This window comes from Magallana gigas, chromosome 5 (assembly GCF_963853765.1).
Source record: "Magallana gigas chromosome 5, xbMagGiga1.1, whole genome shotgun sequence".
Taxonomy (NCBI): domain Eukaryota; kingdom Metazoa; phylum Mollusca; class Bivalvia; order Ostreida; family Ostreidae; genus Magallana; species Magallana gigas.
This window is the reverse complement of record NC_088857.1, coordinates 12,981,698-13,005,158: the sequence shown is the minus strand read 5'-3', so window position 1 is coordinate 13,005,158 and position 23,461 is coordinate 12,981,698. Positions and strand designations below refer to the sequence as shown.

At 32.9% G+C, this 23,461-nt stretch overlaps 1 protein-coding gene across 1 annotated transcript; it reads right to left on the bottom strand.

Moving 5' to 3' along the window:
• Window positions 1-817: 817 nt before the first annotated feature.
• Window positions 818-21,587, bottom strand: LOC105333990 (ATP-dependent RNA helicase DHX58). Its single transcript, XM_066084733.1, has 20 exons — window positions 21,483-21,587; window positions 19,966-20,253; window positions 19,490-19,573; window positions 17,635-17,677; window positions 16,235-16,431; window positions 14,011-14,145; window positions 13,561-13,902; window positions 13,417-13,482; window positions 10,491-10,835; window positions 10,127-10,284; window positions 9,812-9,993; window positions 9,369-9,564; window positions 7,302-7,464; window positions 6,756-6,851; window positions 6,148-6,296; window positions 5,912-6,050; window positions 5,565-5,810; window positions 5,091-5,258; window positions 4,508-4,766; window positions 818-2,298 (listed from the first exon to the last, which is right to left on the bottom strand). Exons 2-20 carry the CDS (start codon window positions 20,099-20,101, stop codon window positions 1,911-1,913), a joined length of 3,492 nt encoding a protein of 1,163 aa, XP_065940805.1. The 5' UTR covers window positions 20,102-20,253; window positions 21,483-21,587; the 3' UTR covers window positions 818-1,910.
• Window positions 21,588-23,461: the final 1,874 nt, after the last annotated feature.

The window sequence follows — 23,461 nt, the reverse complement described above, 5'->3', positions numbered from 1 at the left end:
GTTCTAAATATTTAACGCTTTGTGGCAACGGTTTTTGAAAAAAAATTGATTTTTTTTAACTTCCGTTTAATTTTGAACAAAATCAGTTGACTTGGTCCCAAATGTAACGCACTTTGAAAAAAATATTTCAAAGTGCGTAATAATTCAATGTGCGTTGTAACATCTCTTTGCACTTCTCCTTAGGCTCCAGTATTGGTCAAGGGAATTAATAGTATCTATATTAGATGGCGTTGATTTTAAAGATGTTTAAATTAGGAATCATTCTTTCAGTATTATGATTTTATTCTTTGGAAGTATAAAAACTAAAATCATAAACATATTTAACTTATTAAAATCTTCAAGGATGACACCAGAGATAAAAATAACTAAGATTGGCAACTGATCGAAATATCGCGAAATCTCGCGGTCACTATTGTAAAGTATTCCTAGTTGAAACAAGTATATCTTTCTAATAAACAATTATATCAAAATGTAAACAGCTAAAACCTATTACCAAAATATTCAAAATCTTAAATTTTCATGAGTTTATGTCTTATAAACAATATTTAAAGAATACATGCGACTGCAAAAAAACTTCTAAATTGTTCGTACTATTTAAAATCTGACTATTTCCAAGGTATTTATAAATACGTTTCCTTTTAAAAAATGTTTCAGCGTACATTACATCGAATTTATCGATTATTTTCAAGAACTAAGTCTTGTCAGCGGTGATGATTTGTGCTTAGGTCCAAACACTGTTTCAGTTTCGGTTTGCAAGAGTAACTGCATAGGAGAGTTGATTAAAATCAACTCCCAAAAATCAATTTCTATTTTGCAATTCATATTCTTTTATTTATTGAAAATGTCAGTGACAAAAATGACAAAAAAATATTTAAATACATGGCACTCTATGATATCAAAAATAGCCTTAACCTTAATCCTAGTAAGCACCTGACTCGATAAATATATCGATATCCTCAACTTAATCATCGAAATATTAAAAAAAACCACTTACTACAGGTACAAGACACTAAGATGATGCAGCAAAAATTATTTTTTTCCCCTGCATAACGTTATTAACATTATCAATGAAATATACAAAAAAATTCATAAAAACTCACTCACGACCACCGGTTATACTAATCAGCAAGGTTAGTAAAATTTATCTTTCTCCGAAAAAAAAATAAATTAAGAAACTATTTAAAATTATCACATACGTCATTGCACATTTCCTAAAATTAAATTAATAAATAAACATATATATTTTATGCCATGTACAGTACATATTCATATAACAACGTCATATTAAAACTGTATTTATAAATTATTAATTGCTGTTTAACAAAGGCTGTCCACTGAGCAAACTTCGGATTTACAAGTGATTCTCTTTTCAGTCTTCTCTAAAAGAATCCAATTATACAGTGCTACAGATCGATCAAAAATTCAAAAATGTAAAATATAATTCACCCATTGATTATTCATTACACAATATTTAAAGCAGTTCTCCCTTACCTCAATATTCTAGATTTTGTTTTTATCCTTGCTCTAAAATTGCTCTAAAATTTGTGGCGAACTTTTAAAGCAATGCAGATTCTATCATATCCCCCCCCCAAAAAAAAATGCAGTGTAAATATATTAAAAAGGATAATAAAACAACAATTGTTATCTTCTTAATGGCATCACAACATTGTACAAAGTCACCAATTCTAATTTAATGTTATCGAACGAAGCAATTGACAAACATATTTCATGGCACAACAGTTTGGCATTATTATTTGACACACAAAAATTTGAAATACATCTTTCATATGAATATATAATGCCACATAATAAGCTTACATTCATCTATTCATGTTTAGGCAACCTTTTCCTCAGAAAGTGCTTAGAGCCATCAGAGTTCCATACTTTTTGGTATAACGATCAAACGCTGTTCAGTCAATTTCCACAAGTTTCCCAGACTCGGAAATCTTCTCCAAGTCCTCATCAGAAAGAGGACTGACCGTGAAATACTTTTCTTCAACCTTTTTCCACTGTTTAAGGTGATCGCCCTTTTTCATATCATCTTCTATCTTGATGGCTTTGATATGCGGCAAAGGGAAATGAATCTCTTGATAAAGAGCGATGTTCCCAAGGTTGACATGACATTTTTTGCACATTATCTTTCCCACGCCTACTTTGATATCTTTATCCTCGTATGTAATTTTGTCGCTCTTTTTGCAGAAAACATGATCTTTAAAATCCTGACTGATGCAAGCATATTGGGATTTTATTTTCTTCAGTTCACTGGAGAGGCACAAATACTCGTTACATTTCAAGCATCTGGAAAAAATAGAGAAATAAAACATGAACGTTACTGGTACAAATGTCATTTACAGTAGAATTTTTCTACACCACTCAGCAAGAAAAATTGTGAATTAAATATACACAGGTTCTAGGTGCACTCTTTTAATCATTTATATTTACAGACAATTGTATGCATGTAAATGCACCCTCTTTTAAAATTTATTTCATTTGTATCATTACTTTTCATTTCAATGTTTGTAGAGATAATGTTTGAATTGAGATGACCCTTGCCTTACTTTTGTTGTGAATTGGTACTGTCATAAACATTTTCATACAGCTATTCATTAAAAACCTTAATATAGCATACTAGTAATGGATGGTGTTCATTGATTGTATAAAGGTTTGAAGGACGCGGCATACTGGATAAATGTGTGAAGCATACTAAGGGCAAAAGTCAGCAGCACATTTATAAAATTACACGCTTATGACATTATAAACAAGAGACCCAGGGGCCAAATCGCTCACCTGAGCAACAATTGCCTTAATTCTGATCAAATTAGCATTACAGTATCAAAATATCTTGACAACTAAGTACAGTAGATCTTGCTAAAAAAATTGAAAATCTGCCAATTTTTATCCACCTCTTTTTTTTTTGGGGGGGGGGGGGGTAAACACCAAGCCCCTTTTGTTGTTGTACCTGTAAGAAGATTTTTCTCTATTCCTATGTACCCCCTCCCCCCCCCCCCCCCCATTTCGTGGCCCCACTTTTCTCTACGGAATCATGGTTTCATCAAACTTAAATCTGCATAACCTGTGCTTTCACACTAAGTACTGAGTTCTGGACAGAAAACTTTCCCAGAATATTTTTAAAGATTTTCTCTATATATTCCTATGTAAAAATTCAAACCGCCATCACGGCCCCGCCCTTCCACTAGGGACTGTGATTTTGCAAACTTGAATTTACACTACCCGAGGATGCCTCTACACAAGTTTAAGCTTTTCTGGCCAAATGGTCTTTAAAAAGAAGATTTTTAAAGATTTTCTCTATATATTCCTATGTAAAAATTCATCCCCCATTGTGGCCTCACCCTACCCCTTACTAATTATTTAACAAACTTGAATCTATACGATCTGGGGATGCTTCCACTCAAATTTGGGCTTTCCTGACCTAATAGTTTTGAGAAGAAGATTTTTAAAGATTTTCTCTATATAAAAATCCATTCCCCCATTGTTGCCCCACCATACCACCAGGGACTATGATTTGAAGAAACTTGAATCTACACTACCTGAGAAAGCTTCCACTTTAATTTGAGCTTTTCTGGCCTAATAGTTTTTGAGAAAAAGATTTTTAAAGATTTTTTCTATATAAAAATCCATTCCCCCATTGTTGCCCCACCATACCACCAGGGACTATGATTTGAAGAAACTTGAATCTACACTACCTGAGAAAGCTTCCACTTTAATTTGAGCTTTTCTGGCCTAATAGTTTTTGAGAAGAAATTTTTTAAAGATTTTCTCTATATATTCCTATGTAAAATTTTATCTCCCAATTGTGGCCCCACCCTTCCCTCGGGGACTATGATTTGAAGAATCTTGAATCTACACTATCTGAGGATGCTCTCATTTTAATTTGAGCATTTTTGGCCTGATAGTTTTTGAGAAGAAGATTTTTAAAGATTTTCTCTATATATTCCTATGTAAAACTTGATCCTCCTTTTGTTGCCTCTTTCTACCCATGGGGACCATGCTTTGAACACACTTGAATCTACACTACCTGAGGATCCCTCCACACAAGTTTAAGCTTTTCAGGCCTAATAGTTTTTGAGAAGATTTTTGAAAAATTCCAATAATTCTCAATTATCTCCCCTTTAAAGAGGGCGTGGCCCTTCATTTGAAAAACTTGAATCCTCTTCACCTAGTGGTGCTTTGTGCCAAATTTGGTTAAAATCTGCCCAGTGGTTCTTGAGAAGAGAATGAAAATGTGAAACGTTTACAACAACGACGACAACGACGACAACGACGACAACGACAGACAACGGACAAATTGTGATCAGAAAAGCTCACTTGAGCCTTTGGCTCAGGTGAGCTAAAAACGACTTTTCTTTAAATGGTTTATCATTTAAGTACATTCATATCTAGATAAAAAATAAAAATTGTCTATTTTGCTACAACCTCTTTGAATTAAGAATATGTCAATATGAGAAATAAGGAGAGACAGAGAGACATATACAACAGAGATAAGTACTTTAGAACATATTGTCCTTCAATAGCCTCTCTCGAGCTTTGGTTGTGGAGCGCAGCATCTCGTTGTCGTTTAGCTAAACGTTGCAATTCTCGCTTCTCCCTTTGATATTTTTCATGCTCGACCTGGATTTCTTGTTGAACCAAAGTCATTGCCTCTTCCATCATTGGTTCTTTTAAAGAATTCATCCATTCTCTCTCTGCAACACATTTGTCCTCCGACGCCAGAATAAAGAATCTGCTATGTTCTGCCCTTCCCCTGCCTTTATCAAAGTATAATAAAAATTAAAGAAAATAGAAGCATCACTGAAAGAAACAGTTTGTACTTCAATATTCATTGATACATCTATATCATTTTTATATTAATGATTTACTTCATAAAAGTATTAAACTGTTTTAAACTGAAATGATTTAAAGTTTGAAAAGTTAAAGAATATTGTATGAGTGTATTGTATATAACTGACTGCTGTAGGAAATGGCGCTCCATATTGCGACTAAGTTTGTGCAAGTGTCAGCTTTACCATTAGTAGACATACGGGCACTCGGCCCACCATAATACTATGTTTTGAAATCGCTATTGTAAGCACCTTTGGCTTGGATCTGTGATATCAGATTCCCAGCGTAGTCATATTTAACTACAAGATTGCATGCTTTGATATCCAAACCCTCTTCTGCGATGGTTGTAGCTACGATTACTTTAAAGTCCCCTTTCGTGAATAATTTAATCGTTTCTTCCTGTTTGTTTTTGGTGATTCCTGCAGTAAATCATAAAAAGTGTGTTTAGATTAATAATTGACGCCTACAAAACTTTAAAAGTAAAAGCAATTTTATTTCTATAATGGAACGCAAAAAAGTCAAAAAAAAAAACCCCCACCAAAACATACAGAGAAAAAAAGGTCACATAGATGACCTATGATCTCCTTAAACTTTTATCGTTTACCGTCATTAACCTCTGACCTTATCCTGTCAATTGACATGCATTTATTGAAGTTATTTCGTTAACATGAATAAACTGAATTAAAAGTTGCAAACAGACGGAAAGTCTAATCAAACATCTTTACCCCCTTCAGCCCCAGGAGCCTGGGCCCCTGTGTATTTTTTGGCCTTAATATCTTTTAATTCCTCTGTCTCTCCCATCCACGATGCAATGATGTCTGCTACCACTCGTGTGCGAACGAACACTATTCCTCTCATATTGGTTTCTTCTCGATGTGTCTCAAGAATGATTTCCTTTAGCTTTAGCAGGAGTGGGTTTTCTTCACATCTCATACCGTCGACGGCACATATTTCTAAATTTCCTCTCGCATCTACAAAAGAGCAAATATTGATTTAAAAAACAAACTACAAAAATAGCTTTTGACCATAAGTTGATGAGGAAAACCCTCAGCTATTAAGAGAAGGTACTCACTTTCAAAAAGAGCATTTGCTCGTGTTTCTATCTCAGTCTTTTTGCTTGATTTTTGGAGTTCCTCAATGTTTTGAGCGATGAAGCTGAAAGCATCACTTGCTCTGGCGTAGGAGTGTACAATCAGCCCTTCATTATATGTCTGATAAATGATGGAGAAAATGCAATGATTATTAATGACACCAGCTTACTAGACGATACATTAGGTTGATAGAGAGGTTTTAGGCTTATGCAACTACCTTAAGATATTTCCTAATTGTATACAAGGATCGACTAAGGACGGAATCAGAAACCTTTGCAACAGCTTTCAGCAGAGTAATCTCTAGCCATTGGGTATATTCCTCATTACCCTTGGAATAGGGAGGATTCATATTTTCACCTAGTTCATCTAAAATCAAAAAAATGTGCAAATAAAGAGTCATAGACAGGAAATATTTTGATAAGCCAGAAACAGATTATTTATTAGTTTGTTATCACAGTAATCATTCTTATAACAAAATACTAAACCTTTCAAAACATTGTTGTTAATTCTTTTTAATATAAACAATCTATTATTACATGTATATTAAATTAAAAGCTACATGTAATGTTTGGACTTAAAAAAAAGTAAACAGGTCCGTTTTTTTTTTCTTTTTAACATTTATTAATTCGGTAATCGAATTCTAATTACTAATAATGCCATTATGCACCGTTCGCGTTGTTGAGCATTTAAATCTAACTTGATTGTATTGTATCTATTTTCTCAGGTCGAACAATTATAGATGTCTAATGATGTTAGTTCTTTAAGCCGCTTTTTTATGTATTTGTTTTGTGTGCGTGTGTGAGTAAAAGGTACAAGTCGAAAAACCCTTTGCCACTGTCAGGCAATCTTCAGTCTTCTGCATTAGTTCCTTAATGAGTGCTCCAAAGTCATCGATCTTTCTACTTGGTATTTTCAAAATAGCTAAAAGTAAAGTACAAAAAAATTAACAATTATCTAAAGAAAAAAGGTATCAATCCAATCTAGTCCACTTACCAAGTTCCAGTTTGATGAATCAAAGACATTGCTTATTTACTCATGATTAAAAATCCAATAAATGTAAGTTTTTCGTACATAATTTTTGTCTGTGTAAAAGGTTCGTTAATTTTTACGTGGAGTCGTGTTTAATTGCAAATATATAAAGGTAATTTTTGAAGCATTTGTCTGAATACATTAAAACTAGACTTTAGAAAATGGCTATGTGCTCATAAAACACTTTCCATTGTTCACCGATAAGCTTTCATTAATTGTTTAAGCTATGCTTATTTTCAACACTTTTTCGTTAAGTCATGCGGGAATAATACTCCAGTTAGTCTTTTTTAAACCCATAATGCTAGCTTTTTGTTGCATATAAAGAATCCCACAAGAACTTACATTGATCTGGTGAATTCATTTTCTCCGCTAATTCTGCAAAGTTTTCTTTTACAGACACCAATGCGTTTGCGTCCAGGTTAGCCATCATTAATTTTATATGACTGATGGCTTGTGTTTGAGATTTAGCCTTTCCCACTCCAATAGATGCCGTTAATCCAACAATCTGTTATATTAAAATGTTATAATAATTGATACTCGTGATAGATTTTATTTATGATAGTTACTAATCACACCAAATGTTTTTTTTTTTAAACAATCAATTAAGACGAAAAGCTTAGGGATCTGCTCGCTCACCTTGGTTATGATTGATAACGGTTAGAAATATGCATGTGTACATGTAGCTTGGATTATATTATTCTTTAGCTGTTGTTGGGTTAATTATACCGAGCGCAGCGAGAGGCGGGCGAAGCGAGGATTAATGGTAACACGTATATATAAGAAAATCAGTGAAAAATGAAAGTTGAATCAGGGGTACTAAGGCCAAAAAAATTTTCTTCCAGCCCTGGGCGCCGCCATATTGGCAGCCATTTTGTTTTTAAAAAGTTAGTTCGATCATTGATTGACTGGCACTTATCGATGTTTATTACCCCTAAATTCGATTAAATAAGTTCCAGTGTTTCAATAGAAGGTAATTTGAATGAAAAGACATTAAAAAGGAAACCAGATAAGTTTCAATAACGCTTCAATTAAGAAACACGACTTGTTCTATGTATGTCTTATCAAAATATCAGATGGAAAATAAAAACATTAAGGATGACGTTTACTCAGAATGAAAAAAAATTCCACTGATGATAATGAAAAACCTATTATTGTGTGTTATAGACCTTTTATTGTAGTGTTATTTTTCATTTTCAAAAAAGTAGGTCAATGACCTACTTTTTGAGTTAATGGCCATTATATATTTTTTGAAAATTAAAGGAAAATCACTTAAAATTTTACACTATGATTGAGATTTTCTTAATTCTGAAAATAATACAAATTGCTCAACACTTTTGAAAATGAAATACAATTTATGAATGGCAGTGACACTAAATACATACAAAGCATTAAGTTTTCCTTCACAATTTTTATAAATATTCCAGTCCGAATTTCCTCTATCACTTTTCAAATTCCTACCCATTTTTGACCCAATTTTACAAAAAATTGAATGATGATAAAACAAAAACATTTATAGTATTAACCTACTTATATTGATCTTATTCTGTTGGCATATAATTTATATGAGGTCAATGATCAACATTTTGAGATATGGTGTCTTCTCGTTTTTAAGCATATTTCAATATTTTTTAAATTCATGCCATACGGTTATTATAATGAATAAATGAGGTAAAACTACCAGAAATTATGCAAAATTATATAGACTAAAATATAAAACCTTAAAGTTTAATATTAGAGTACTCCCAAAAATGTTCTAGCAGAAAACAAAATCTGCAAAATTTAGTCCGAATTTCCTCTGTTTGGCTAAAAGTCTATTTTTGTTTTGGCATAATTCCATAATATAGTAGAAATATCGAATGTTATGTCAATAATAATTCATTTCAAGATACTTTTTGTGTTTAGAACAAATTTTACTCATGGCATTGAACTTTATAACAATCCGAATTCGAGAACTCAAACCCTGAGTAAACAACACCCTTAACGTCAAGGAACTGATCTTTTTGATACTGAATAAAGTATTCAATTTTATTACATTGGCATTCATATGAATTAAATAGATGAACAATAAAAGAAGAAATTTAAAAAAAATTCTGAATCACGTAACTCTCTTCGGCTATTTCCGAAGACAAAACTTGAACGTTTTACGTCTGAAATATGACGTCATAATGTAGACTGAGCACGCGACGCTTAGTTTAACTTTGACGAATGATTTGAGTAGGCAACCATGTTGGCGGATCCTACTTTTTGCGTTTTAAATAGATTTTATCTGCACTGTGTTAAATCTGCGCTCGGTCAAACGGTCACACCGTTTACATATTAAGTACCAAATTACTACCAATAAATCTGACTTATAGAGATAGTGCATTACAATGCTAGGACGCATTACGTGTCATGCATAGGAGATCTTACCTGTGGAAGAGTTTTCTGTTCCTCTGATTCTTCGAGCTTCTTGTCATGGTAAGGAATCATCGTTTTATAGAAGGCATGGCCGCCATGACAATGATGACATTCGTCCAAGATAATCAGAGAAAATGATTCAATTCGCAAATCTCCTTTAACCATTGCGTTTACTAACATCTGTGCTGTTATGACAAAAACATCAAATCTGCAAGCAAACATAAATTCATTCGAAAATGTTATGTTTCAGAGAATTTGTGTAGAAATCCCATGTCAATTACATGTGGTGACCTTACGAGAACTCTTCGCAAAAACCTCTTTCAATCAAATAATTATTGCTCTGCCAAGTTATTTTTCGCAAGCAATGAAGGTTTATATATATATGAGAGAGAGAGAGAGAGAGAGAGAGAGAGAGAGAGAGAGAGAGAGAGAGAGAGAGAGAGAGAGTAGCCTACTGTGGAAGGAGAACAGCAAGCTCTGTAAAATCCTCATCACGCATGGTGTCTCCTGATATAACCTTCAATCGACAGTCCACAAAACGCTTGATAGTCTCAGACTGTTGGTTGGCTAAATTATTTTTTTCTACCACAAACGCAACTTTTCTTACTCCATGAAGTCTGTTAACTTCGAGGTGGTGCTAAAATAATTTCATAATGTGTTTGTACTTATACGAATTTGCTTTTTATTCACATTATAAATAATAAATCAAAGATAATGCAAAACACCACAGTCCATTGTCTTTTCAATGACTAAATAATATAAGCAAGAACCTTGATTATTTTGACAGCTACGATCGTTTTTCCGCTTCCTGTTGGTGCTATTATAATACAATTTTCACCTCGCTGAGCAGGCAAAGCTAACTCATTCTGATACAGCCTTTCCTCGAATGTTTCCAAACTAGTCCCCTGGTCGTCCGCAGACTCATGTCCTTTTAATTAGTTTTTCAAAATGATTTAAAATAGGTTTATTAGAAATTATCAATTTTATTTTTAAAGGAGGCTGAATGGTCAACAAGTAACCATTAGATCTACCTTAAACTTTTAAATATAATAATTTGGGCCATAAACTTTTAGTAAGTAAGGAAAAATGGCCACGACTATCCAGCCGTCTTTAAATATAATCTTTATGACTTACTGTTTTCTTCCACCGATAACGCTGATGCAGTTTGGTATCTCTTTTTCAAATCGGTTTCGTCTTCATTTTTGTCTTTGGCCTTTACGACTGCTTTTGCATTAGTAATTTCTACATCATGGATATCTTGAATAAAACCCTTGTCTCCCTGAACTGGTGTTAGATTATCAGTATGTGGATCTCCGGAAAGAAGACTAGTGAAGTTCAATGCCTGAACTGATTTAAGATTATCAGCTTGTGAATTTCCAGAAAGAAGACTTTCTAAATCCAGTGGTGGGGGGAGTTTATATTCTTCCTCATTGGAACATTGGACAGGCGTTGATAATTTTGTAACCTTTTCATCCCCATCTAGTAAACATATATAATCTATATATACAGCTACTCGAGATATGTTGAGAAAACCCTTAAAAAATAATGATATTTGTAACGAAATTAAGTAATAGCTGACGAAATTTAAAAAGATATCTGAGTAAATTTGTCATATTATCATGTAGGTGACCTTATAGAATGTTCAAATTGACCACACTTGAGGATATCTTCAATCTATATATACCGCTACTGGAGGTATATGAAATAAACTCTAAAAAATGGAGATATTTGTAACGAAATGGACTAGTAGCTGACGAGATTAAGAGAGATCTCTGAGTAGTTGTGTCGCAATCTCATGTGGATGACCTTATACAATGCTGAAATAAGCAAGACTGGTACATATCATTAATTACTTTAGATTTGTTGACAAAACCCTAAAAAATAAAGATATTTGTAACAAAATGCACCAGTAGCTGAAGAGATTTAAAGAGATATCTGTGTAATTGAGTTATCATATCATTTAGGTGACCTTACAGAATGTTCAAATTAATAGCACTTGTAGATATCTTCAATCTATATACATATATACAGCTACTTGAGATATATTGACAAAACCTCCAAAAATAAAAATATTTTTAGGAAATTGCACTAGCGGCTGACGATATAAAGAGAGATATCTGAGCAATTGTGTCGTAATATCATGAAGGTGACCTTATAGATTGTTTAAATTAACAACCTTTGTACGTAGATACATTCAATCTATATATGCAGCTACTTGAGATATATGAACTAAACTGTTATAAATGGAGATATTTGTAACGAATTGCACTAGTAGCTGGCGAGATAAAGAGAGATATCTGAGTAGTTGTGTCGTAATATTATTTAAGTGAATGTTGAAATAAGCAAGACTGTTAAACATCGTCAATCTAAATATACAACTACTTGGGATATGTTGATGCACTAGTAGCTGACGACATAAAGAGATATATCTGAGTAAATGTTTCGTAATATCATGCAGATGACCTTGTGAATGTTGGAATAAGCAATACTGGTATATATCTTTAATCAATATATACAGCTACTTGGGATTTATTGAAAAAAAATCGCCAAAAAAAATAGATATTTGTAACTAAATTCATTCGTAGCTGACGACATAAAGAGAGATATCTGAGTATTTGTGTCGTAATATTATGTGTATGACTTGACCGAATGTTGATATTAGCATGAATGGTATAAATCTTCAACCTATATATACAGCTACTTGAGATATATTGACAAAACTGCAAAAAATAAAGATATTTGTTACAAAATGCACAAGTAGCTGACGACATTAAGAGAGATATCTGAGTAATTTTGTTGTATTATCATGCGGATGACATGATAGATTGTCATAATTAATATCATTTGTTGATATTTTTAATCTATAAGTACAGCTACTTGTATCAATATTGTCTAAAATAAAGATATTTTAAACGAAATGCTACAATTACCGATGAGAGTATGAGACGAATATGAGTAAATAATGTTATAGTGAAATGTACATATTAGGAACACAAATAGAAATCCTAAGTATGATATCTCACTTGGACAGTAACTAGTAACTAGTAGCCAAGTTTCTTTTCTCTCGTAGAACGTTACTAGTAGCTAGCTTTTCTTACTTCTCGTAGCCAGTTACTCGTACCCAGTTACCAGTAGCCAACTTTTATTTCATCTCGCGGCCAGTTACTAGTTGCTGGCTTTTCTTATTCTCGTAGCCAGTTACTAGAGGCCAATAACTAGAAGCTAACTTTACCTTTCTCATTACGAGTCGTATTCACAATCAAAGCACGTGTATTATTGTGAGTTGATCTTTTAAACGAATATAAAAAAATGTTTCAATATAAAATTGAGTTGTTTTCCTATGCAAATACCGTATATCCGGGTTTTTTTTAAGCTTGTCACAAAATTTGTGAAAATGGGGAAAATGTATCGCATTTTTAATTTGCACCAGTCATTTTTTGCGATTTAAAAAGTTTCATATAGAAAATTAAACAGAATATTATATCTGAATATTCAATAGTTTGCGATTAAAAAGACATCGCGAAAAAAGAACACATACTAAAAAAATTCACCATTTTAGGTATGAACATTCGACAATGGGTTTGATTTTATTGTCGGAGATTTAGAATATAGAAGAAGAAATTGTCTTCGGTTACAAATGAGTAAATCCACAGGCGGCGACTTAATTTGACACGAGTTTAACACCAAGTATGATGCAAAAATAAATATCAACAACATCACAAGTATGAAGCAGACGGGCAAATGTGTGGATAACACAGGATAATAATATCATACATATGAAAAAAATCCCGTAAGTTGAAAATTTTTTCATTAAATTCGCTACAATATGACGAAAAGTATGATTTTAAGACCTTTGATGATGGCTTTTAACAAAGTCATCTGAAAATCAGAGTATGAATATTAAGCGTCAAATGATTAAGAATTTATCATTCAGTTATTAATCATCGTTTGATAGAATAAAGCAAAAGATATATCATTATTATATTGTACATCTTGTCTCACAACACTAAGCAGAGAGGTACGATGAATAACATGATGATATCAAATCGTTTTACATTACCCACAACATTGGTTGATGTTACAGCTTGAACACGTGTGTTTTCCAATGTTTTTCTTTTGTTCCATTCTAAAATGTTCAAATTTGATTTGCAATTAATGAATTCAAACGTTAAAAGTATATGTCAGATAGAAAATTTTCACCTACCTAAGGCAAACACTGGGTCTATTTTCTCAACAAGATCGTTGTATTCCTTTTGGCACAACACTTTTAAGAATGAAGTGTACCAGTTCTCGGATTTCCTCCAGATTCTGTCCAAAAGAACTATCATTCCAGCCATAGCACCCTTGTTTACCATTTCAGCCTTGATGTGTTCGGTATCTGACTGTTCGATTATTTTTTCTTGGCCCTCCAAGAAACACAATAAATCATTTGGATTTACTCTTTCAACCAAATCCATCTTTAGCGGTCCAAGAAGATTTTTATACCTTCGGTAGGCATCACTGTTAACTTCCTCACCACTTATAGCTTTTGCAACATACTGGTAACCTATTATTAAAAATATACAGATATTGTGACATATACTTAATATACAAATCAATTGCTTAATATTCATTCGTGTTCCACTGAAAGAAATAGTAAAAATGCAACACATACCTTTGCGATTCAAGATATCAACAAATTTTGTCCACCTGTCACTGCTACTACTTCCATCAATCGCAGACAAGAGATAATCCATTGCAACAGTTGAGCCTTTTTGCTTCCCAATCTCGACGATTTCCTCGCGTTCTCCTTTTATAGTAAAAAAATGTTTGTGTTAATATTTAAGTTTTTATTTCATATGTACTACTTTGCTCACCTCTATAACAGCTGTTAAGTTTAATCTTTTGACCCCTTTCAGATATGTTTATTTATTTATTTTTTTAATCGCCCCTCTCAACTTTATATCTGTATCATATAAGAAAGCGAAAGCAACAATTTGTATAATTATTTTTAAGGTTTGAGGATATCAAATTAAAAAATAATTCTTTCTACATTTCACATATAAGCTTTTCGAACCTCGTGTGTCTTAGTTTATAGTTTAGACACACTTAAATATACACCACAAACAAAAAATGATTGGACAGATGGATGCCCAACAACGTCTAATCAGAGAAGCTTGAGCTTCTAGCTCATGTGAGCTAAAATTGAGATTTGTTTAGTTAATATTTTTGTTCTTCTTCATTCAAACATACCAGTATGCATTTACTTTATTAATACCATAATCTTAAATAAACCGCGATTGATAGCTTCTTTGTTTTGCTAAAGATATATGTATATCATTTCTAAATGCTTACAAGCAAAGACAGGCAAATACTTATTGGTAATGGACCAAGCCAAAATATGTTATCAATAACCTTACTTGAATTAAAACTCGGTACCTGGTGCCAGGCTTGGGGTAATGCTAAATGTAGTGGTAAAGCATTACAATGCATTACATGTTTTCAAAGTAATGCTTGTAATGTGTAATGCCACAAATTTAGCATTACAAGTAATGGCAATGTAATGCATTACTTTCCAAAATCTACCGTAATGCTGGCATTAATGGCATTACTTTGCATTGCAATGCTCTTCTATGCATGTTCATTTTTAAAATTGTGATGAATTGAATAACTGAAATTTTATTTGATTAATTTTTTTTTTAAAGAACAATAGTTCTTGAGATAAAAATATTTTAATTGTATGTTTAAAATAAATTAAAAATCCATTCTTATATTCTCAATATAACTAGCTATTACAACACAATTTTATAACATTTTAAGAGTGTTGTTATTAAGAATTTTATATCATTTAAAAAATTTACTCCAATTAGTTGTGCATTCAATAAATTTTTTACTGTGAAGAATGTGTCAACAACACATAATGCCCCCAGGATAATCCAACTATCAAAACAATCTATTGTTTTAAAAAGTGCTAAACACCCCAATACCCACCCTTCTCTTATTTGTGTTCCATTAGAATTGAGAACAGACATACACCCTTAAAAGCAAAACAGAATGCATTAAAAAGAATGCACTGCCCAATCATGATCTCTGGTAGCTTAAAAATTACTTTTAGTATAATAACCTATCTATAAATAGTTTACTCTTCGTACTCCCTCCTTACTTGTCATTAAACCTTAGTGGTATTAGAACTCTCTCTCTCTCTCTCTCTCTCTCTCTCTCTCTCTCTCTCTCTCTCTCTCTCTCTCTCTCTCTCTCTGTTGTATATCAAGTACAAAAGTTTGGACTGATAAAAAACAAGATTTCCCATCTTTTTTTTTTATTATTGCATGAACACTTAGATCTTAGATTTTCAAACCCGACATGATGCAGTTAAAAGAAACCTTGATACGTTGATGATCATAAAGTGCAACAGCAATCTTGTACAAGTCATTATATTTGAATCTGATAGTGAACATTAACCTGTAATTACCGTATGTTTTATATATGAAACATTTGCAAAAACTCTTTATTCAGCTTTAAATTACTTTTTAAAAAGTTATTGACTTTCTTCAAAGTAATGGTAATGGTAATGCATTACTTTACTCATGTAATGGTAATGTAATGCATTAATTCAAGAAAATAAAGTAATGGTAATGGTTATTTTAAAAAGGCTAAAATTCATGAAGTAATGGCAATGCAATGCATTACTTTACAATGTAATTCGCCCCAAGCCTGCCTGGTGCCTTATTTTTTGAAAAGAGTGTTTTTTATGCAAAAGTTTTGAGATTGTTAACACATCGGCAACTAAGTAAAATCTCTATATTTTTGTTGTTGCCTATTCAGAAAACACTGAAAAATCATCATACATTAAAAAAATAAAGTAACATAAAAATGAGATGCTAAATGACTCAGCCTACGTGTACAAATGACGTCATCGAGGTAATGCACAACGTCGTTGACCTCAACACACCGTACAACTAGAGGTCTGTACAATTCCACAAGCTTTGGTGTTTCAAAAGAATGCAGACAGTTCCAAATGCTTAGCATGTTGTCAATCGAGCTTGAAGGCTCCCTGGATAAATGGTCCGCCATCGCACCCTTTTTGTTGGCGTTTCTTTCATAATTAAGAATAATAATTTGATAATGATTATAATAATATTAATTATGATTACATATATGATAACAATACTACCAGAAATACATGCGTTTATAATATAATAAAAGAGTTCTACAGTTTTAAATAGAAAAGGGATGAACCTATGCAAACATAATAGAAAATCATCATTGATTTCGCACTTTACAAAGTTATTGTTCCTTGGTCAATAAACCGTGGTAATCAACACACTTAATCTTCTTTCTGCTACTACATATTTTGTGATGAAATATCCTTGGGCAATCAAAATAAAAAACAGAAACAGATTTTATATATCAAATGAAAAAGTTACAAACCTCTAAGAATACTCTGACAAACATATGTTTATAACTTTGATCTTTGAGTTGACCCGCTGAGGGAAATAACTCAATTTTTTTTGCAAAGAATGGATATTATAGTATTGTAGTGTTTTTGTAATATGCATTATTGTTTTATAAATAACTACTGTTAATTTGTTTTATAATTGGTGCCCTAATTATGGTGCCCTAATTTTAGTGCCCTGATAGTGCAGTAGGCCCTAATACTGGAGCCTGCTGCCCTAACAGGTGCCATAATGGTGTAGCAGGCCCTAATACTGGAGCCTGCTGCCCTAATGGTGTAGCAGGCCTCAGTACCGGAGCCTGCTGCCCTAATGCCCTAACATCGTTAGGTCTCTGGGCAGTGTATAAAAGGGGAAGAGAGAGAATGTGAGAGGGAGTCGGGAGCCAGAAGGAAGAGAGCTAGGAGAAAGAGAGAGAGCCATTTGGATGTACATTTACAACTTGTTCGTTTAATACACTTGATTCAACAGAAACCCGTGTTCGTCTTTAATAGATTTATTAAGATCTACTGGTTCTTAAAGTAAAACACAGAACCCACAAAAGTTTGTGACGCTGGAGCAAGGAGATCCCTTAGCGTTGACTCAGGGGGCCTTAAGAGAAAAACGTCGCAGTATAATATCTGCCAAGCACTACTTCCCATAGTAAATTATTTTGTGGTTGATATTATATGTCGATTACTATTCTGTATCAAATAAATTCAGACAATTCGAGACCTTTTACGACTGGAAACAGATAAAAATTAAAATGTTGCACTTAATAAATCATTCAAGAGAAACTTTCAATTATAATTGCTAATTATCAAGGGACTATAGAAATATAGATAATTACGATTTTAACAACTCACCTTGCTCCGTTTTGTAGTTTTATTTCTCTGTCATGACAATTTCCTATCAAATCATGAAAAAATATCACGTAAAAACGAAAGAGAAAGAAGCAATAGTTAGAAAGGAAGCTATAAATAGACGAATTTCTGAAAATCCAACTTTTTCTATAAATAGAACATGGAAAAATACATGACGTTAAATATATCCAGCCTTGAATGTTTGTTTACATATATTGGTTTTTCTGACTATCTCATTCAATATTTTTTTAACTTTTAAGAATCATTTATAATCAAAATGATATAATATATAAATAGTGCCTGTTTGGGAGGGTAAGAGTTGAAATTTACACCCCGAGAAAACCATTGTCAACCGACGCAAAGCGGAGGTTGACAATGGTTTTCGAGTGGTGTTTATTTCAACCCCTACCCTCCCAAACAGGATTTATTTATTTCATTATACTGAATGTCTTAATTTCAAAGAAAACTTTACTGCTTTGATATAGGAATGACGTGAATTAAATAGAGAACCGTACTCATGTGTAACAATTCGTTTTATTATACTTTCATGTTAAATACTGAAATTTGATTGGTTTAGACGCAGTTGATAATCCGTTCTATTACCCTCAGCGTTAGCAACACACCTAGCAACGGGTAACTCTATATAAATAGTGCGTGTTTGGGAGGGTAACAGTTGAAATTGACACCCCGAGAAAAGCATTGTCAACCGACGCGAAGCGGAGGTTGACAATGGTTTTCGAGGGGTGTCAATTTCAACTGTTATCCTACCAAACAGGCACTATTTATATAGTTATACTGAATGTCTTAATTTTAAAGAAAACTTAACTGCTTTTACATAGGAATAACGTGACTTCTACGGCGAACCGTACGCGCATAATTTTCGCGCATGTAACAATTTTTAATGTTAATTGTTGCTAAGTGCGTTGCTAACGCTGAGGGTAATAGAAGGGATTATGAACTGCGTCTAAACCAATCGGATTTCAGTATTTAACATGAAAGTATAACAAAACAAATTGTTACATGTGCGTAATTTATGTGCGTACGGTTCACAGTAGAATTCACGTCATTTCTATATAAAAGCAGTAATAAATTCTCTAAAATTAAGACATTCAGTATAATAAAATAAATAGTGCCTGTTTGGAAGGATAACAGTTGAAATTGACACCCCTCGAAAACCATTGTCAACCTCCACTTCGCGTCGGTTGACATTGGTTTCCTTGGGGTGTCAATTTCAACTGTTGCCCTCCCAGACAGGCACTATTTATATAGTATTACCCATTGCCAAGTGTGTTGCTAACGCTGAGGGTAATAAAACGGATTGTCAACTGTGTCTAAACCAATCAGATCTTAGTATTTAATTAACACGAAAATATAAAAATAATATTGTAAACTTAAACATTCTTTTGTGGAATGACATATATTTAGGAAACGAAATCTTATGGGTTTTTTTAGATGTATTAATGAAAAACTTAAAATAAAAGTTTTATGAAAACGCGTTTGGCTAAATTATAGTTACTTTAAATAATAATAACTAGGACGTGTATTGTATTTTGAAATAAAGCCAGAAGTAGTTTAAGTACTTCTTCAGAGAGCGAGATTGGTGGGGTTACTGATGATGCTGTTGTCAGTGAAATTGATTATTAACCCTCATTGAAAGATTGATTTATTTAAAGTTCATCTAGATAGAGCGTTGATAAGTTTGAAAAAAGGCATTTTATATGAATAAAATATTTTGAAATGAAGATAGTTAATTAAGGAACTATCATTTCAGAAATAAGAATACTTTCAGAAATAAGAATACTTTTTAAAAATGTTTTCTCATATTAATTTATGTACATTACTAGTCTATAAAGCTTACCAGTATAAGATAAGGTGATTATGGACTCAAATAAGGCTTCTTTTGAAGATAACGAGTTATGATCCTCCTCAACAATTGTCACATCTGTAAATATCACAATCTGTTAGGCATTTATCTTACACATTTCATTGGAAAATTAATGAAACGTCTTTCCTTTGTACCTTAAACTTTAAAACATAAAAGTTTGAATATTCACAGAGTGAAATTTAAAATAATATTTTATAAACAAAGAACATCAGCAAAAATTGATGTTTAAGTTATCAATTAGCTGATAACATGAAAATTTAATGATATTTACTCAAGAAGTTTCGATTTTTACAAAAGTAATCTTAATTGTTGAGTGGATTAATGTTATCGTTGTTAAAAGTTGAACTGATATGCAGGAAATTAGAACGAAATGTTAGCCAATAAATTAGCAAGGTTAACCAGAATAAGGCTTTCCTGCTGTGATACATGTGAAGTATACTTCTGTCTACCAATGTTCGGTGTTGGATCTTCTTCAATATTTTCATCTATTTTAAGAAGTGAATCTAAACCATTCTTCTTCAATACTCTCTCAAATTCAATAACATTGTGGTCATATTGTAGAACAAACTGAAGAAATTGACTCATTCTTTGTCTGCGTTGTCCATTTCACGGCAAACATTTATCTCTTATGCCATCAACATCTCCAATACACTCTGATAATGTTTCTCTAACTAATGCCATTTGCATTTCATTTAGGATGTGTTGATAGTTATATGTTATAACTTTTCTGATATTTTCTAATAAAATGAATACAGAAAAGTATTATTTAAAAACATATGGAAAAATTCGTAAGGTTTTATGTACATGCAATACGTATATAGACAATAGGCCTAGGGGTCACATCGCTAACCTGAGCCACAATAGCCATTAATCTGATCAATTCAGTATTACAGTATCAAATCAAAATATTTTGACAAGGAGGTACGATAGATCTTGTGCAAAAAGTAAAACAATCTGCTAATTTTAACATATATATTTTTAAGGTAAATACTAAGCCCCTTTTGTGTTTTAGTGTTTGTGAGAAGATTTTTCTCTCTTCTTATATCAAAAGATTTTTTTCTATTCCTAAATAAAAGTCACACTTTGTGGCCCCATTTGTTTTTTAGGGAATCATGGTTTAACCAAGCCTTTATTTGCCCAACCTGTGCTTTTACACATGTTTCCGCTTTTTCGAGAAGATTTTCAAAAAAACTTTTCTTTAAATCTTCGTTTATAAAAATTTAAGCCCCTCCCCCGATTGTAGTCTAACCATACCCCAAGGATTTTGATTTAAACAAACTTAAATCTACACCACATGAGGGTGCTTCCACCCAAGGTTAAGCTTTTCTGGTCAACTGGTTATTGAGAAGAAGTTTTCAAATGTTTTCTCTTTATATTCTTCTGTGAAACACGACCCCCCCCCCTCTCATTGTAACCCAACCCTAACCCAAGAGAGCATAATTTGAACAAGCTTGAATTAACACCACCTGAGGAGGCTTTCACATAATCTAAGCTTTTCTGGTCGAATAGTTTTTGAGAAGATTTTTAAAGATTTTCTCTTTAAAATTCTATGTAAAAATACACCCACTTTGTGGCGACACCCTACCTCCAGGGACCATGATTTAAACAAATTTGATTTTACATTATCTGAGGATGCTTTTATACAAGTTTAAGCTTTTTGCAGTAGAGAAGTAAAGCGAAGTTTGAGAAGATATTTTTTTATTAATACCAACAATTTTCAATTGCTTAATTATCTCCCCTTTTAAGATGATGTTGCCCTTCATTCAGTTAAACAAACCTGAAACCCCTTTGCCTAGTGATTCTTTGTGCCAACTTTGGCCAGGTATTTCTTGGAAAGATGAAAATGTGAAAAGTTTAGGATGACGGCAACGACGACGACAACAACAACCACAGAAAACGGACAATTTTGATAAGAAAATTCACTTTAAGCTTGAGGCTTCGGGTCAGGTGAGCTAAAAACAGTTACCTGCTTTGCTGTGGATGTCAGAGGGGTCAATCAAATCAACAATGTCAAAATACTCAAGATTCTTTACAGCGGTCAAAAAACCTCCACATCCCCAGCATTTCCAGCTTTAACCAATGACAAAATCTTTTCCACTCTTCCTTTACAACTACGCGCATTATTAACCCAGTGCATGGTATTATCTGGCAAGTTAATAGAGTTTGGCAATAGCGATGCTAAAATCCTCTAATTCTGAGACAAGAACATTACTGTGAATTTTCTTTCGTTTTTTATTAGACCAACCATTTTCATTATTGCATTGTTTCCAACAACATTATGTTGAACGATCTGAATAAATTCTAAAGGATTTTATCACAAACCTTGCCTTTCTTTGGATGACTTTGCATACTGTACTTGCACCTTGATTTTCAGTGGCTCTTCTTCATCAATAATGTCTTCAACTTTTACCTTTTTGAGGATTCTAAAAATAATTTCCAATAGCTTTATATTGTCTTTAGCATTTAGCAACGTTTGAGCAGTTCGTCAGTGACTGGTCTTAAATGAAGGATTAATGAACCACGGTAAATATCCTCAGCTATCATTTGTCCATGAACAATGGATTCCTCCAGAATCCCAAAGTCAGGAGACAGAATACGGTTAAATAAAGTTTCTTCCACATGGGTTTATTGCAATCCTCTATCGACATCCACACGGATATATTTTCATCGAGTACGCCATCTGAAATTATATATTACAATTTTCTTCTGCAAGTCTTATGTTAGATACATTTGAGTTATCATTTGAATTGTTACTAAATATTATCTTTATCTTCATTTCCTTTCTTGTTTTTAAAAGGCGTTTAATCTGTTTACATCATAGACCACTTTCTGTAATTTTGTCATGAGCAATAATTTCCATTGCTCTCTCCTCAAACAAGAGGTCGCCATGATCGAAAGAATCCAATTCATCATTCAAAACTTCTTCATGTTCTTGAGGACACGAGATTTACAGGCGTTGTAGAATGGTAGCCATATTAGGTTTACATGATAGGATTATTAAACCCATGTACTTTTATGCTATCACAGTACAATTTGGGCTTAAAGGACAGGTGACACAATCACAAAAACATTGACCAACAAGTTGAATTGTGAGTGGGATACAATTTCTGCAAAATTTTCCTTACTACTCCCCTCTGGTTCACAGCTATTGCTGAATTACTGAGCTGATAAGACGCGTGACCTCAATATGCATATCTGAAGCCTCTGAGATCGGAAACCTTCGGTGCGACGTAATAGCCGACACACTGCCCATTCGCTGTATCTTTCAACCATAGGGATTTCTGAATTGCTCTTATCTAAAATCTGAAGTCATTAACTTTTGCTCATTGCTATTAAAAGTTTGAGAACCCAGTACATAAACAGAGTTATTCTAAGCTTAGAAACCCCGTTTCTGTTTCCTCAGCAATTTTGAATAGGAGTAAAAATTATGACCTGTACTGTTAACTTTTCATTGATCTATATCCTTCATGCTGGAAAAAATATGTCAGATGTTGGATTTGTAAAAGATTAAAATCATCAAAACCAAGAAACGATTTTGTTTAGTCAACACATAGTAAGTGATGATGTATAGAGACTTTTCGTTACCAGGAATTTCACTGGATCTTAAACCCTAAATAAACCCTAATTAAGTTAATTGGACTTAATAAAGGATTTTTTTTATTTAAGAAGTATTACCAGAAATCCTGGTACCTGTAAGCAAATATGTTTGTAAATTTCTTTAGTTCCACAAAATCAGGGGTCTACCTTAATCTCAATACTAATAACCGAAACATCTTTTAATTTCATTTTTATGGCGTCGAGCGAAGCTCGAAAGCCATCTAGGGATCGTACGTCCGGAAGTTACATTTTTAGGAGCCAAACAACTCAAATGAGTGCAAAGTTTTCGTATGTGTTTCAAGAAAAATAGATGACATACTTCAATTTCGAGCAGAACTGTACGTCAAC

Coding starts and splice junctions, on each gene's coding strand:
- LOC105333990 (XM_066084733.1), bottom strand. CDS start 20,101: ATGAGTCAATTTCTTCAGTTTGTTCTACAATATGACCACAATGTTATT. Junction 17,678..19,489: donor AATCACCTTATCTTATACTG/GTAAGCTTTATA, acceptor ATGATTTGATAG/GAAATTGTCATGACAGAGAA. Junction 4,767..5,090: donor ATCACAGATCCAAGCCAAAG/GTGCTTACAATA, acceptor ACTTTGATAAAG/GCAGGGGAAGGGCAGAACAT.